The sequence below is a fragment of the Erythrolamprus reginae genome, chromosome 1, assembly GCF_031021105.1.
Source record: "Erythrolamprus reginae isolate rEryReg1 chromosome 1, rEryReg1.hap1, whole genome shotgun sequence".
NCBI lineage: Eukaryota > Metazoa > Chordata > Lepidosauria > Squamata > Dipsadidae > Erythrolamprus > Erythrolamprus reginae.
Genome location: NC_091950.1, coordinates 417309630 through 417325355, shown reverse-complemented (window position 1 = coordinate 417325355; position 15726 = coordinate 417309630). Strand labels below are relative to the sequence as shown.

The 15726-nt window shown below is 41.9% G+C and overlaps 1 protein-coding gene across 7 annotated transcripts in view; it reads left to right on the top strand.

Moving 5' to 3' along the window:
- Positions 1-15726, top strand: part of USP32 (ubiquitin specific peptidase 32) — a 339894-nt gene that overhangs the window by 238248 nt on the left and 85920 nt on the right. For all 7 annotated transcript variants that reach the window (XM_070735365.1, XM_070735361.1, XM_070735360.1 and 4 more), the window contains exons 9-11: positions 255-317; positions 4902-4985; positions 11722-11783. In XM_070735365.1, the coding sequence (XP_070591466.1) occupies positions 255-317; positions 4902-4985; positions 11722-11783 (209 nt within the window). The remainder of the gene's footprint in view (positions 1-254; positions 318-4901; positions 4986-11721; positions 11784-15726) is intronic.

The following is a 15726-nucleotide window of genomic DNA, read 5'->3' as shown; positions in this document are numbered from 1 at the left end:
CATAAAACTAGGCAAAACAGTCTGAATTCCAGAATTGATCAGTCATGGATCAGATCAGCTAAAATCAGTGGGGCAGATAATTTGCTGTTCATTTAAAGCTCATTGATTTTAGTGGATCTGCACTCACATTCTATGGATTCAACCCAGCATTCTCACTTTTACGGTCTATTATACATAGACCAAAATAACTCTCAAAATCAAGTTTCTTAACTTTCATGGGATCTTCCTGTTCTTCTCTTCCCCCCCGCCCCAAGGAGCTGCACATGAATTTGTCTGATATTGTAGAAGATATTCTAAAGTCACACGACACTAGCAAGGTAAGCAAGGGTGCCTACATTTCATTGTCTCTTACTGTGCAACTCAAGCGATCAGTGCAGAAAATATACATAAGATAAAGAATACAAGAATTAGAGAGATGAGAAGGAAAATTTTACATAAATGGTATTTCACGCCAGTAAAACTAGCACACTTCCAGAGGAAAGGGAAAGGAAATTGCTGGCATGGTTGCCAAATAAAAGGAGTTTTTATGCATATGCTCTGGGAATGCGTTGAAGTTCAAAAATTTTGGAAGGAAGTACAGAATGAAATAAATAATATGCTAAACATTAACTGGATAATTACAAAAGAATTAGCAATACTAGTTAAATGTGGGGAATTATGAGAATTTAAACAAATCAAAACAGCAGCTTTGGAAAGCGCTCAAGCAGCAGTGGTATTAGGGTGGAAAGATAGTAATAAATGGACAATCCAGAATTGGTACTGGTACATGGTGGACCACATCCACTTCGAAATTATGGATATAAGATTAAATAACTTTGATGAAAATAAATTGGAGAAGCTGATGGCACGATGGAATAAGGTGAAAAATTATATCTTAAGTAGAATTTATGACGACAATGTGGACAATAAATTCCAATCACTTTTTGTATGTAAAGAAATGTAAACTGGAGCTAAGGAAGAAATTGAAACTTATTGTAAATAATATAACCCCCTAAATGGTGGTGGGGTTTTTATTGGTGTTGGGCATGTTTTCTTTTATGTATTTTTTGTTTGTTGTTAATTTAGTAAATAAACCAATTTTTTAAAAAAAATTAATTAAAAAAAAAATCAGTACAGAAATAGCTTCAAGAAACTGAAATTCCCTCTGAATTGGACCACAGTGAGATTAAGCCAAACTGCTTGAGTTAACTCGTGCATGGAAGTTCTCTTTACTGTGAAATTGATTTGCATGGTATCCTTTGTAGAAAGAGATAAAAAGCATTAAAAGAGGTCATGTATTTACTTTTCATGTATTCAACATTACTTACCTTATACGGTGGCAGAAATCCACTGAGCTAACAGATGCAATTACACCCCCTGTTTTCACTCCAAGTAAAATTACAGAACAATTATTGTTAAATATGTTTTTAAAATTGGTCCGTTCGACCTGCTGGGCTTTCGTTCTGCCACTAACATTCTCCTAAGCTGCTGAATAAGAGAAAGATTAGGAGCAGTGATGGGGCAGATTAGAATTCAACATTGCAGGTTAACTCAGCTCACTGTCAGCAGTTCGATCCTGGCAAGCTCAAGATTGACCCTTCCTTCCATCCTTGGATAAAATGAGGACCCAGATCATTGGGGGCAAGATGCTGACCCTGTAAACTGGTTAGAAAGGAATGTGAAGCACTGTGAAATGATATATGTCTAAGTCAGCAGTCCCCAAACTACGGCCTGCGGGCCACCTGTGGCCCACTGAGGCCATTTATCCGGCCCGCCGGTGAGTGGCAAGAGCACAGGGAAAACAGAGAGAGAAAAAAAGAAAAGGGAAAGAGAGGGAGGGAAGGAGAAGTGGAGAGGAATGAAGGAGAGAGGAAGGAAGGAGAAATGGAGGGAACAAGGAAGGAAGAATGAAATGAATGGAGGAGGGACAGAAGAAGGAAGGACTGGGTTTTTTTTGGGGGGGGGGGGGTAATTTGTTTTAATTTTTCTCTCAACATACATTCAAACAACACAGTGTACCATCTAATTTTCCATGAATAAAATGCAGTATTTTGTTAGTAACTAATATAAATCATCAAAAAAGTTGCAAAAGTTTTTTTTCTAATTTTGACATCCAGTTACATTCATTTTCTTTTAATTAAATTTCCTCCTTAATGTTCCTTCAAAAAGTGCAGCACCAATTATATTTCTAACTTATTAACCATTATGCCAAAGTGCTTCCTTCTTTCTTTATACATTTTTCATAAGCCAAGAAAACCTTGTATAGCCAATCAGATGTCAACAAAAGAAAATTAAAAACAAAACATAAACATATATGAATTTCAGACCTTCTCCCCCTTCTAAATAGTACATTTCCATTTTGTTTTTTACTTTAAAACAAGGTATGTGCAGTGTGCATAGGAATTTGTTCATAGGTTTTTTTAATAGTCCGGCCCTCCAACAGTCCGAGGGACAGTGAACTGGCCCCCTGTGTAAAAAGTTTGGGGACCCCTGGTCTAAGTGCTATTGCTATTGCAGAGTTGATAAAATCAGAAACGAGGTAATAAGCTGCCTGGGCAAGCCAAGGGAAATAATCAAAACCATCAAAAGTGAAAGTTAGAATATTTTGGACATGCAATGCAACACCCAGAATAACTTAACTTAATCTTCCAAGTTAAGATTGAGGGCAAACGAGGTCCAAGCAGAAAAATAACATCAAGGCTTCAAAATATAAAGGTCTGGTTTGAACAAAACTCAAGAGAACTTTTTCGTGCAGCTATTGATTAAAATAGGATTGTCAACATCATCACCAACATCTGATGATGAATATGGCAGAAGAAGGAGATGGTGATGATGATGATGATGATGATGGAGAGCTATTTAAGATATTAAAGTATTAAAACATTCCTCCCCACTTTTTTTGTTCTACAATTTTTCAATTTCAGACGATAGTCAACCAGTTACCTTTGTTCTGGCTATTAAGTACCTCTAGAAAACTATTCTAAAATTTCAGTGGGGTATACTGTAGTTCCCCTGAAACTCATCATCATCCATAAAATCTAGTCCTGATCATAGTTCAACAAAAATTATCTTCAGTGTGATGGCCAATTACATAAAAAGAGTTTGACTGGCATTGGGTCATCTTGATTGACAGGCAATAGATTTGTATATTTGGAATATTGGTTTAGAGAAGGTGAGGCAAAGTAGTAATTTAGCAAGCACAGGAGGAAAATGTCTAGCTATTTGTAAACCTGCAGTGCAAGAAGAGGAAGTAGATTATATTTGTTTTGAGATACAGGTGTCAACATTTAACCAGGGTGGAGGTTATGGGTTTGCTATTAATTTTAATCTGCTATACATTTTTCTTCTTCACCTTTTTGTCTTTTTAAAATCTGCATTTTACATTTTATCTTTGGGGGAAAAATAAAAACAAACTTTATTATTAAAAAATCTTGTTTAACTCACATGGCTTCCAGCCAGAAAAAACTGGATGGATAGTTTCCCTGAGAAAATCAAAATTATTGAGAGCAGTTGCGAATCTTTGATTCTCCAGGGAAATCATGACCATCGATTGATCAAAACCAGCTTCAGATCTACAGATAGAACAGATTGATTTTTGGTCAAAGCTTTGCTTTATTTTCCTTAAAATATCCATTTCAGTTTGCATGGGAGAGTTTGTGAGTGTGAGAGGAAGGGATGAGAGAGGGTGGAGGGAGAGGAAAGATAGATGGAATAGAGGGAGAGGGAGGACGAGAGAGGGAGGGAAGAGAGATAAGGGGAAGAGAGGGAGGTGGAGAAAGAGAAAGCGGGGAATAGAGAGTGAGAGGGGATGAGAGGGGGAAAGGGGGAGAAGAGAGAGGGGGGAAGAGAGGGAAAGAAAGAGATGGGGAGAGAGGGGGGAAAGAGGGGGGAAGAGATGGAGATGGGGAGAGAGAGAAAGGGGGGAATAGAGAAGGAGAAAAGGGAGAGGAAGAGGGGGAAAGGGGGAGAAGAGAGAGGGGGGAAGAGAGGGAAAGAGAGATGGGGAGAGAGGAGGGAGAGGGGGAAGAGAAGGGGAGAGAGATGGAGATGGGGAGAGAGAGAAAGCGGGGAATAGAGAAGGAAAAAGGGAGAGGAAGAGAGGGGGAAAGGGGGAGAAGAGAGAGAGCGAAAAGGGGGACAAGGAAAAAGACAGGTGTGAGAGGGGGAAGAGAGGTGAGAAGAGCGAAGTTGAGAGAGGAAAACGGTGAAGAGAGAAAAGGGAAAAGAGACGGAGAGGAGGAGAGAGGGGGAAGATGGGGGGAAAGGGGAGAAGAGAAAGTGAAGAGGGAGCAAAGAAAAAGACAGGTGGGAGAGGGGGAAGAGAGGTGAGAAGAGAGCGAGGTTGAGAGAGGAAAACGGGAAAGAGAAAGGGGGAAGAGAGGGAGGTGGAGAAAGAGAAAGCAGGGAATAGAGAGTGAGAGGGGATGAGAGGGGGAAAGGGGGAGAAGAGAGAGGGGGGAGAGAGGGGGGGAGAGATGGAGATGGGGAGAGAGAGAAAGGGGGGAATAGAGAAGGGAAAAAGGGAGAGGAAGAGAGGGAAAGGGGGGGAAAAGAGAAGAGAGAGAGCGAAGAGGGGGCAAAGAAAAAGACAGGTGGGGCAGTGGGAAGAGAGGTGAGAAGAGAGCGAGGTTGAGAGAAAAACGGGGAAGAGGGAAAGGAGGAAAAAGAGGAAGAGGAGAAAAGATGGGAAAGCGGGTGGAGAGAGGAGAGAGAGGGAAGAGGGCGGAAGGGAAAGAGGTGGGAGGAGAGGGAGAGAGAGAAAAGAGGTGGGCAGAGGTGGAGAGAGGGATGGAGAGAGAAAGGGGAAGAGAGAGAAAGAGGGAAAGTGTGGAGGGAAAGAGAGAGAGAGAGACCCCATTGAGCAAACACTTCGGGAGGAAAAAAAACACACATTGATTTTCCTTCCTTCCTCCTCCCTTCAGCTTGGTCATCTCACCCTGGAGGATTATCAGATCTGGAGTGTGAAGAGCGCCCTTGCCAACGAATTCCTGAATCTGCTTTTTCAGGTACGTTTCCTGCAAGCCCAAACCTCCACTGGGAGGCCGGCCTTTGGATTTACCTGCCTGCTTTGCAGTCATGGGATGCCCACTGCTGCATCGACTCCTCTGTCACTTGCACTCCTGGAGATGTCTGGGTGGTGGTGGTTGTTATTATTGTTGTTGTTTCTTCTTGGAAGTGTCAGCTTTGCCGAGATGCTTCTCTTTTGCCTGGCTAATATCAGCCAAGATGGCTGGTTAGTTAAGATGGTGACGGTGAGTTCCAGCCCGACTTCAGCATGAAAGCCAGCGTGGGAACTTTTCAGCCAGTTATGGTCTCTCATCTCACTTCACAGGATTGTTGCGGGGAAAACAGGCAGAACTGTTAGGTGTGTTTGCTATTTTAGAAACATAGAAACATAGAAGACTGACAGCAGAAAAAGACCTCCTGGTCCATCTAGTCTGCCCTTATACTATTTCCTGTATTTTATCTTACAATGGATATATGTTTATCCCAGGCATGTTTAAATTCAGTTACTGTGGATTTACCAACCACGTCTGCTGGAAGTTTGTTCCAAGGATCTACTACTCTTTCAGTAAAATAATATTTTCTCATGTTGCCTTTGATCTTTCCCCCAACTAACTTCCGATTGTGTCCCCTTGTTCTTGTGTTCACTTTCCTATTAAAAACACTTCCCTCCTGGACCTTATTTAACCCTTTAACATATTTAAATGTTTCGAGGTCGGTAGGTAGGTGTGTGAGAAAGAGTGAGTAGGAGGGATGGAGACAGAGGAATCAAATAATACAAGTGCGCTCGACTTAACAAACATTCCTTTACTGCATTGGTTTATTTATTTATTTATTTATTATTTGGATTTGTATGCCGCCCCTCTCCGAAAACTCGGGGCGGCTCACAACAAGTGAAAAGACAATCCAATACATTAATCCAATTAATTAAAATATTATAAATTTAAGAAAAACCCCTATACTAACATACACACACACAAGCATACCATATATAAATTCAACGTGCCCAGGGGAAGATGTTTAGTTTCCCCATGCCTGACGGCAAAGGTGGGTTTTGAGGAGTTTACGGAAGGCAGGAAGAGTAGGGGCAGTTCTGATCTCCGGGGGGAGTTGGTTCCAGAGAGTCGGTGCCACCACAGAGAAGGCTCTCCCCCTGGGGCCCGCCAACCGGCATTGTTTAGTTGACGGGACCCGGAGGAGGCCCACTCTGTGGGACCTAATTGGTCGCTGGGATTCGTGCGGCAGAAGGCGGTCTCGGAGATATTCTGGTCCAGTGCCATGAAGGGCTTTAAAGGTCATAACCAACACTTTGAATTGTGACCGGAAACTGATCGGCAGCCAATGCAGGCTGCGGAGTGATGGTGAAACATGGGCATACCTAGGTAGGCCCATGACTGCTCTCGCAGCTGCATTCTGCACGATCTGAAGTTTCCGAACACTTTTCAAAGGTAGCCCCATGTAGAGAGCATCTCAACCTTTCCAATGCTGCTACCCCTTAATACAGTTCCTCGTGTTGTAGTGACCACCAACTATAAGCCCAGCGCCAATTCTCCCAGCAAAGCTTTAAGCTGATTGGCAGGAAGGTCAGAGGGACACCCCCATTGTAAACGTCAGATGGTTCGGATTGTAAAAATACATTCCAAGGTGCCAGAATAGAAGCTTTAGAAGAAAACAAATTTGTCTTTTTCCTTGGTCTTAGGCGACCCCTGTGAAATGGTCATTCGACCCCCAAAGGGGTCCCAACCCCCCAGGTTGAGAACCACTACTTTAGTGTCTCTTCAAAATAATGATAATAATGTCCAGCGTAGTTGGCTGGCGTTGTGGTATTTTGCAGCGCCTTAAAAATAATAATAATTTAATAATAATAAATGGTCAAAGCAATGGAAACTGCAGTTTAATGTTTCCAAATGTAAAATAATGCACTTGGGGAAAAGGAATCCTAAATCTGAGTATTGCATTGGCAGTTCTGTGTTAGCAAAAACTTCAGAAGAGAAGGATTTAGGGGTAGTGATTTCTGACAGTCTCAAAATGGGTGAACAGTGTGGTCGGGCGGTAGGAAAGGCAAGTAGGATGCTTGGCTGCATAGCTAGGGGTATAACAAGCAGGAAGAGGGAGATTGTGATCCCCTTATATAGAGCGCTGGTGAGACCACATTTGGAGTACAGTGTTCAGTTCTGGAGACCTCACCTACAAAAAGATATTGACAAAATTGAACGGGTCCAAAGACGGGCTACAAGAATGGTGGAAGGTCTTAAGTATAAAACGTATCAGGAAAGACTGAATGAACTCAATCTGTATAGTCTGGAAGACAGAAGGAAAAGGGGGGACATGATCGAAACATTTAAATATGTTAAAGGGTTAAATAGGGTTCAGGAGGGAAGTGTTTTTAACAGGAAAGTGAACACAAGAACAAGGGGACACAATCTGAAGTTAGTTGGGGGAAAGATCAAGGGCAACATGAGAAAATATTATTTTACTGAAAGAGTAGTAGATCCTTGGAACAAACTTCCAGCAGACGTGGTTGGGAAATCCACAGTAACTGAATTGAAACATGCCTGGGATAAACATATATCCATCCTAAGATAAAATACAGGAAATAGTAAAAGGGCAGACTAGATGGACCAAGAGGTCTTTTTCTGCCGTCAGTCTTCTATGTTTCTATGTTTCTATGTTATTAGATTTGTACGCCGCCCGTCTCCGAGGACTCGGAGCGGCTCAGACAAAAAGCAAAATCCATCATTTCACCTTGAACAACCGGGGGGGGGGGGGGGAGGATATTTTTCAAGATGGACAAGAGTGCGGGAAGTGTTCAGTGGCACAACTCTGCAGGGCACTAGAAAAACAGTTGGAGGCAACGCAGAAAAAATTATTGCCACCTGCCTTGATTTCAGTGCCTCTACCTCCCCCAGCCTTCCCCATGAACAGCGAAGGGGTAGCAGGCTCAGCTATTGACAGAGATTGGTCCCCAGAGAGGCCTTTAATTCCAACACCTGTCCTAAGGGTGGATACACACGATACTCTTAGACAGGGACCTGCTTGGCCTAATTAGGATGCTTGGCTGCATAGCTAGAGGTATAACAAGCAGGAAGAGGGAGATTGTGATCCCCTTATATAGAGCGCTGGTGAGACCAGATTTGGAATACTGTGTTCAGTTCTGGAGACCTCACCTACAAAAAGATATTGACAAAATTGAACGGGTCCAAAGACGGGCTACAAGAATGGTGGAAGGTCTTAAGCATAAAACGTATCAGGAAAGACTTAATGAACTCAATCTGTATAGTCTGGAGGTCAGAAGGAAAAGGGGGGACACGATCGAAACATTTAAAGATGTTAAAGGGTTAAATAAGGTTCAGGAGGGAAGTGCTTTTAATAGGAAAGTGAACACAAGAACAAGGGGACACAATCTGAAGTTAGTTGGGGGAAAGATCAAAAGCAACATGAGAAAATATTATTTCACTGAAAGAGTAGTAGATCCTTGGAACAAACTTCCAGCAGACGTGGTTGGTAAATCCACAGTAACTGAATTTAAACATGCCTGGGATAAGCATATATCCATTGTAAGATAAAATACAGAAAATAGTATAAGGGCAGACTAGATGGACCATGAGGTCTTTTTCTGCCGTCAGTCTTCTATGTTTCTAATATGGAGCCCGGATCTCTGTCAATTTCACCCGGACAGAGTCACACTGCGAATGGACCCATCATTTCTACCTAAAATAAATTCATGGTTCCACAGGACGGTGTTGTCCCTGACTTTTGTACTCATGGCACGCATCTTTCGGAACTGAGGTGGCACAAATTAGATGTGCGAAGGGCTCTAAAAATTTATATTCGCAGAACGCAACCGTTCAGAACCTCGGAATCGTTGTTTGTGTCCTTTTCGTCTCAGAACATGGGTTCCAGGGTTTCGTCCCAAACCATCAGTCGGTGGATATGTGACTGTATTACAGAAGCGTCTAGAGCCAAGGGTCAGCAGATCCCGCAAGGGATAACTGGACACTCTACACGTTCTGCCATTCTGCCCCGTAGAACAAGATTATGCCCATACGTGCTGAGCTGCAGCTTTAGATGCCAGAATTCTTTGCAAACCATGGCTACTGTATGCATTTAGTGTATTCAGTGATTTTGGCAGGGGAATAAAGATAAAATCCGGTGTCACAGCCAGGGCTTCCTTTTTGCAGAGAAAGCTGCAACGCGGAGACATTAAGCATACTGATAAGGATGGGAATCGAAACCCTGCTCTGAAATGATGACTCGATCCTGGAAGCAGAAACCCTGCTTTGGCACAATGGCTGAATTGAGTTATCGCTGATAGCTTCAATCAGCTGTGGTCAAACGTTTCCAGTGGGCACAATTGTCTATCTTGAATAGGTCCCACAGAGTTGGTCTTAGAAACATAGAAACATAGAAGTCTGACAGCAGAAAAAGACCTCATGGTCCATCTAGTCTGCCCTTATACTATTTTCTGTATTTTATCTTACAATGGATATATGTTTATCCCAGGCATGTTTAAATTCAGTTCCTGTGGATTTATCTCCGGGTCCCGTCGACTAAACAATGCCGTCTGGCGGGACCCAGGGGAAGAGCCTTCTCTGTGGCGGCCCTGACCCTCTGGATTCAGCTCCCCCCGGAGATTAGGACAGCCCCCACCCTCCTTGCCTTTCGTAAACTCCTCAAAACCCATCTCTGTCGTCAAGCTTGGGGGAATTGAGACACTTTCCCCTTGCCTATGTAGTTTCTGTGCACAATATGACTGTAGAAACAGAAACATAGAAGACTGACGGCAGGAAAAGACCTCATGGTCCATCTAGTCTGCCCTTATACTATTTCCTGTATTTTATCTTACAATGGATATAGGTTTATCCCAGGCATGTTTAAATTCAGTTACTGTGGATTTACCAACCACCACTGTATGTATGCTTTTATTTACTGGGGTTTCTCTTTTAGATTTTTTATATGCATAATTGCTATTTTAGATTCTAATTATTAGATTTGTCATTATGTATTGTTTTTATCACTGTTGTGAGCCGCCCCGAGTCCACGGAGAGGGGCGGCATACAAATCGAATAAATAATAATAATAATAATAATAATAATAATAATAATAATAATAATAATAATAATATGTCTACCACAGATAGTCCTCGGCTTAACGACAGTTCGTTTAAGGGACCGCTTGAAGTTGCGACGACAGCGAAAAAAGCAACTTATGACTAATTTTTCACACTTAGGACCAAAGCGCAAAGCTTTCTGTGCATGCGCAGAGGGTAAAAGAACCCAAATGGCAGCATCCGGGTGGGTGGGCAGAGCCTCGTGCTCCCTTTGCAACCGGCTCTCCAACGACTGACAGGCACAAATGAACCGGGAGCATTTCACCCCTGGGATGCATGAAGGGAGGCTCAACCAATCTCTTTTTTTAAAAAAATATTTTTTATTGAAGTTTAAAATTTAAAAGAAAATACAGTGGTACCTCATGATACGAACTTAATTGGTTCCAGGAGGAGGTTCGTAAGGTGAAAAGTTCGTAAGACGAAACAATGATTCCCATAGGAATCAATGTAAAAGCAAATAATGCGTGCAAATCCTTCAGGAAAATCCCAAACTTTAGAAGGGAGGCGAACAGAGGGCAGGGAGGAGCAGCTAAAGGGGGCGGGTGGAAGAAGCAAGGCTAGGCTAAAGGGTGAGTGGGAAGGAAGAAAGGCAAGGGGGGGGCTCCCCTCCCTTTTCTTTCTTCAAAAAACACCCTTTTAGTGCCTGTAAGCACGCGGTTCTATTTTTTTACATGCAAACATTTTCCCCTCCAAGTGGCCCCTCCCTTTTCTTTCTTCAAAAAATGGGGGAAAAGAAACCCCCTTCATCCCAGCAGCAGCTGCTTGGGTTCGTAAGGTGAAAATAGTTCGGAAGAAGAGGCAAAAAAATCTTAAACACCAGATTCATATCTCAAAACATTCGTATGATGAGGGGCTCGTGCTGTTTGGTTTTTTTAAAATTGATAGAGTTTTTAGTTTTTTCTTAATATTAGATTTGTGCCTGCACAATATTGTTTTATCGCTTGTTGTGAGCCGCCCCGAGTCTTCGGAGAGGGGCGGCATACAAATCTAATAAATTATTATTATTATTAATTATTATGAGGTACCACTGTATAGACATACATATTTTAGCCTAATTGGGTGCTGAATAAAACCTTATTCTTCCTCTATAAAAAGCAGCAAAATCCAGGCTGAATAAGCAAGTTGCAGAATCCATGACCATGTGGAAATGCAACATGAAGAAAACCTATAGCTAACTTCCATATAAGGAAATATATGCCTTACTCTCAATCACCAGTAAACACACAATCCAGGAAAAGGCAAAGAATGGAGCTTCCGTTAATTACCTATAGGGAAGCCTTATATGGTGCATGACTGAATGGTAGTTGGGGGATGGCTTAATGTATGTGGCGTTCGCGAATTGGTTATTCTGTACCACACGTCAGGAAAAGTGAAATACAATAAAAGGAGCAATCTTGATTTAACAGAGGTCGTCTCATCGAGAAAACTTTCTCTCTGTTGCTTCATTCGGATGTGGCAATCACGGCACCCTGTGCCTTCCCAGAGGTCGACCCACTGAAGGAGGGCTGCATGCCTTCATTATGTGACCAAGAAGAACGACTTGTCCACTTTATGTCCTTTTGTCAGGCTCAAGTAAATTTTCTCACCTTCCCCTTTTCACTCCCATCTCTTTTTTTCTTTCTCCCCAGGTGTGCCATATAGTCTTAGGTTTAAGACCTGCCACTCCAGGAGATGAAGGGCAAATCATTAGGTACGTTTGATCATCTGACGTCGCCTTTTAAATGAATTCCAGAGATTCTTTCCTAGCTTAAAATAAGACTTGTGCGTTTTAGAGCAGGAACTTAAATAAGGTCACAGCTTCGGTTTCCACCTATCAAGGGCTTGGAAGAAATAAGATGCATCAGAACTTAATGTGCTTTCTCCAGATTGACACCAAGAGAAGGGGGTTCAACTAGATCAGGTGTGTCAAACTCGATTTCACCGAAAGCCGCACCACGGTTGTGTTTGTGTGACCTAGGTGGGTTTCCCTAGGTTCCGATCAGTTCTGGAGAATCAGTAGCGAGAGATAGAAGAACCACTGATAGATCTAGATAGCGGGAAAGAAGGAACCTCTAAAGATAAAGAACAGGAGGAAGAAAGAATATTAACAAGAGCGCAGAAAGAAAACAGGACAAACAGAAGACAAATAAGGAAATAAAGGGGGATGGGAACAGAAATTAAGTTAATCTCAATTAATGTAAATGGTTTAAATTCATTTATTAAAAGAAATAGTATATTCAATAAAATACAAAAACAAAATTTAGATATTGTTTGTCTACAGGAAGTACATATTCCACAAAAAAATGATAAGAAATTAGAAAATAAGAAAATTGGGAAAGTATTTACGTCCTTATCACACAACAAAAAAAGAGGGATTGCAGTTTATGTCAAAAAAGAACTAGATCCAAGAAAAATATATGCAGATAAACAGGGAAGAATTTTAATCATAGCAGTAAAAATTGTTAACGTATATGTATCATTAGTTGTCATATACGCACCAAATAAAAATATTAAAAAAAAATTCTATAACTTGCACCAGAAACTGATTGAATTAGAAGTAGAAGATATTTGTATGATAGGTGATTTTAACGGTATAATTGACCCCATTAAGGATTATAAAAGTGCTAATAAAAATCGATATAAAAAAAGAAAAGCACTACCAAAAACATTTCATCAAATGTGTGAAGAATTAAACTTGAGAGATTGTTGGAGAACAAGAAATCAAAATAAAAAAGAATATACATTCTACTCCAACGCACACCAAAGCTGGTCCAGGATTGATATGGCGTGGGTTAATAATAAAATAGGAAATTTAATAAAACAAATTCAAATTGATAAAAATGATTGGGCTGACCATAACCCAATAAAAATTATATGGAATGAGGAGGAGAAGAAAAATAGGAGTTGGAGATTAGATCTAAAACTATTAAAAGAACAAGAATACATAGATTGGATTGGATTGAAAGAGAAATGAAATTATTCTTAAAAGAAAATAACAATTTAGATACAGCAAAAGCCTATCAAAGAGGCTTAACAATAGCCTATAAATCAAGAAAAAATAGTAGCGTAAATTTAGAATAGTTTGGAGAACCGGTAAATACAACCTCTGACTGGCTCCACTCCTATCGCTTCTCTGTTGTTAAGCGAATTGTTAACATGAACCACATGGCCGTTAAGCAAATCCAGCTTCCCCTATTGGCTTTTCCTGTTGGGAGCCAGCTGGGAAAGTCCTGGAATGCTGCAACTATAGTAAACACATGTCTCATTACCAAATGTCCAAATTGTAAATGCAAAGGCCCATTGCAAGCTGTTTTTTTCAGTATAACTCTAATGGTTGATAACATTTGGTTGTACGTTGAGGACTGACTACTTGTATATGTAAAACACTTAATGTTTCCTCTAAAATGGGTGGGATGGGTGTCAACAGACTCAAACTCAACCCTGATAAGACGGAGTGGCTGTGGGTCTTGCTTCCCAAGGACAATTCCATCTGTCCGTCCATCACCCTGTGGGGGGGGGAATTATTGACCCCCTCGGAGAGGGTCCGCAACTTGGGCGTCCTCCTCGATCCACAGCTCACATTAGAGAAACATCTTTCAGCTGTGGCGAGGGGGGCGTTTGCCCAGGTTCGCCTGGTGCACCAGTTGCGGCCCTATTTGGACCGGGAGTCATTGCTCACAGTCACTCATGCCCTCATCACCTCGAGGCTCGACTACTGTAACACTCTCTACATGGGGCTACCTTTGAAGAATGTTCGGAAACTTCAGATCGTGCAGAATACAGATGCGAGAGCAATCATGGGCTTCCCTAAATATGCCCATGTCACACAAACACTCCGCAGTCTGCATTGGTTGCCAATCAGTTTCCAGTCACAATTCAAAGTGTTGGTTATTACCTATAAAGCCCTTCATGGCACCGGACCAGATTATCTCAGGGACCGCCTTCTGCCGCACGAATCCCAGCGACCAGTTAGGTCCCACAGAGTGGGCCTTCTCCGGGTCCCGTCAACTAAACAATGTCGTTTGGTGGGACCCAGGGGAAGAGCCTTCTCTGTAGCGGCCCCGGCCCTTTGGAACCAACTCCCCCCAGAGATTAGAATTGCCCCCACCCTCCTCGCCTTTCGTAAACTTCTTAAAACCCACCTCTGCCGTCAGGCATGGGGGAACTGAGATATTCTTTCCCCCTAGGCCATTACAATTTACGCATGGTATGTCTGTATGTATGATTGGTTTTTATATACAGTGGAACCCCGACATAAGAGCTGCTCTACTTAAGAGCAACTCGAGATAAGAGCTGGGAGGGGAGAGATATTTTTGTTCTACTTACAAGCCCAAATTCGAGATACAAGCACCAAGGAGCTGTCTCCTGAAGCCAAACGCTAACTTCCGCGTTCGGCTTCAGGAGACAGCTGCGAAGCGGCGCGCATGTTTTAAAAGGTTGCAGCCGGCCTGGGGGGCTCGGGGGGGTGCTTGCAGCTTTCTTTCTTGCTCTTTTTCTTTCTCTCTTTTACCTTCCCTTCCTCTATTTCTTCTTTTCTTTCTCCTTCCCACCTTCTTCCCTCCCTCCCTCCCTTCACTCATTCCTCTCTTACTCTCCCCTTTCATAAGTTTCCTTGCTTCCTTCCTCTGTTCCTGTCCCTTCCCTCTTTCCTTCCTTCCTTCCCACCCTCCGTCCATTCATTCACCCATTCCTCTCTTGATCGCTTAAAGCCGGTCCCTGGTGCAAAAAGGGTTGGGGACCTCTGTCCTACAGGATTGGGTGGCAGAGAAGTTGAACATATGTAAATTTAAAAGTTTAAGAAAGTTTACAAGTTAAGTGAAAGAAACTTCATTATTCATTTATATGTACATGTACATTTCTTCATTAAAAACATGTCTTTCTGCATAATTTAGACTAACTTTGTGAGTTTTTTGAGGGCTGGAACCAATTAAAATTATTTACATTAATTCCTATGGGGAAAAGTCGTTCGAGATAAGAGCTGCTCGACTTAAGAGCCCAGGTCCGGAACGAATTAAACTCGTATCTCGAGGTACCACTGTAATGGGTTTTTAAATTTATTTTTCTATTGGGTTGGATTGTTACATGCTGTTTTTATCATTGTTGTCTATGGAGAGGGGCGGCATACAAATCCAATAAATAAATAAACATATGTCTTATTGCCAAATGTCCAAATTGTAAATGCAAGGGCTGATTGCAAGTTGTTTTTTTTCAGTATAACTTCTAATGGTTGATAACATTTGGTTGTAAGTTGAGGACTGACTACTTGTATATGTAAAACACTTAATGTCTCCTCTAAAAGTCAAGTTGAGATGTCAGGGGATGTCATGCAGCAAATTAACTTTCAAATCCTTGAGGATTTCACTCTCCCTCCCTCCCTCCTTCACACACACACACACACAAAGAATAATAAATGGGCATTGGGAACAATGAGGTCAGAGTTGAAATAAAGGGCAGCTAGAATTAATTCTATTGTCAAGGTACACTTTCAACAATTAGTTGTTCAACGATCTAACAATGGCATTCCAGCACTACCGGGCTAATAGGCAGATACAAACCCCTTGGTCTCCATTCCAGCCACCAACCTATTGTAAGTAAAGGAGGACAATTGTCAAGAATTTCAGATTACTAGTTCCTGAAGGAGGAAGTAGAATTTA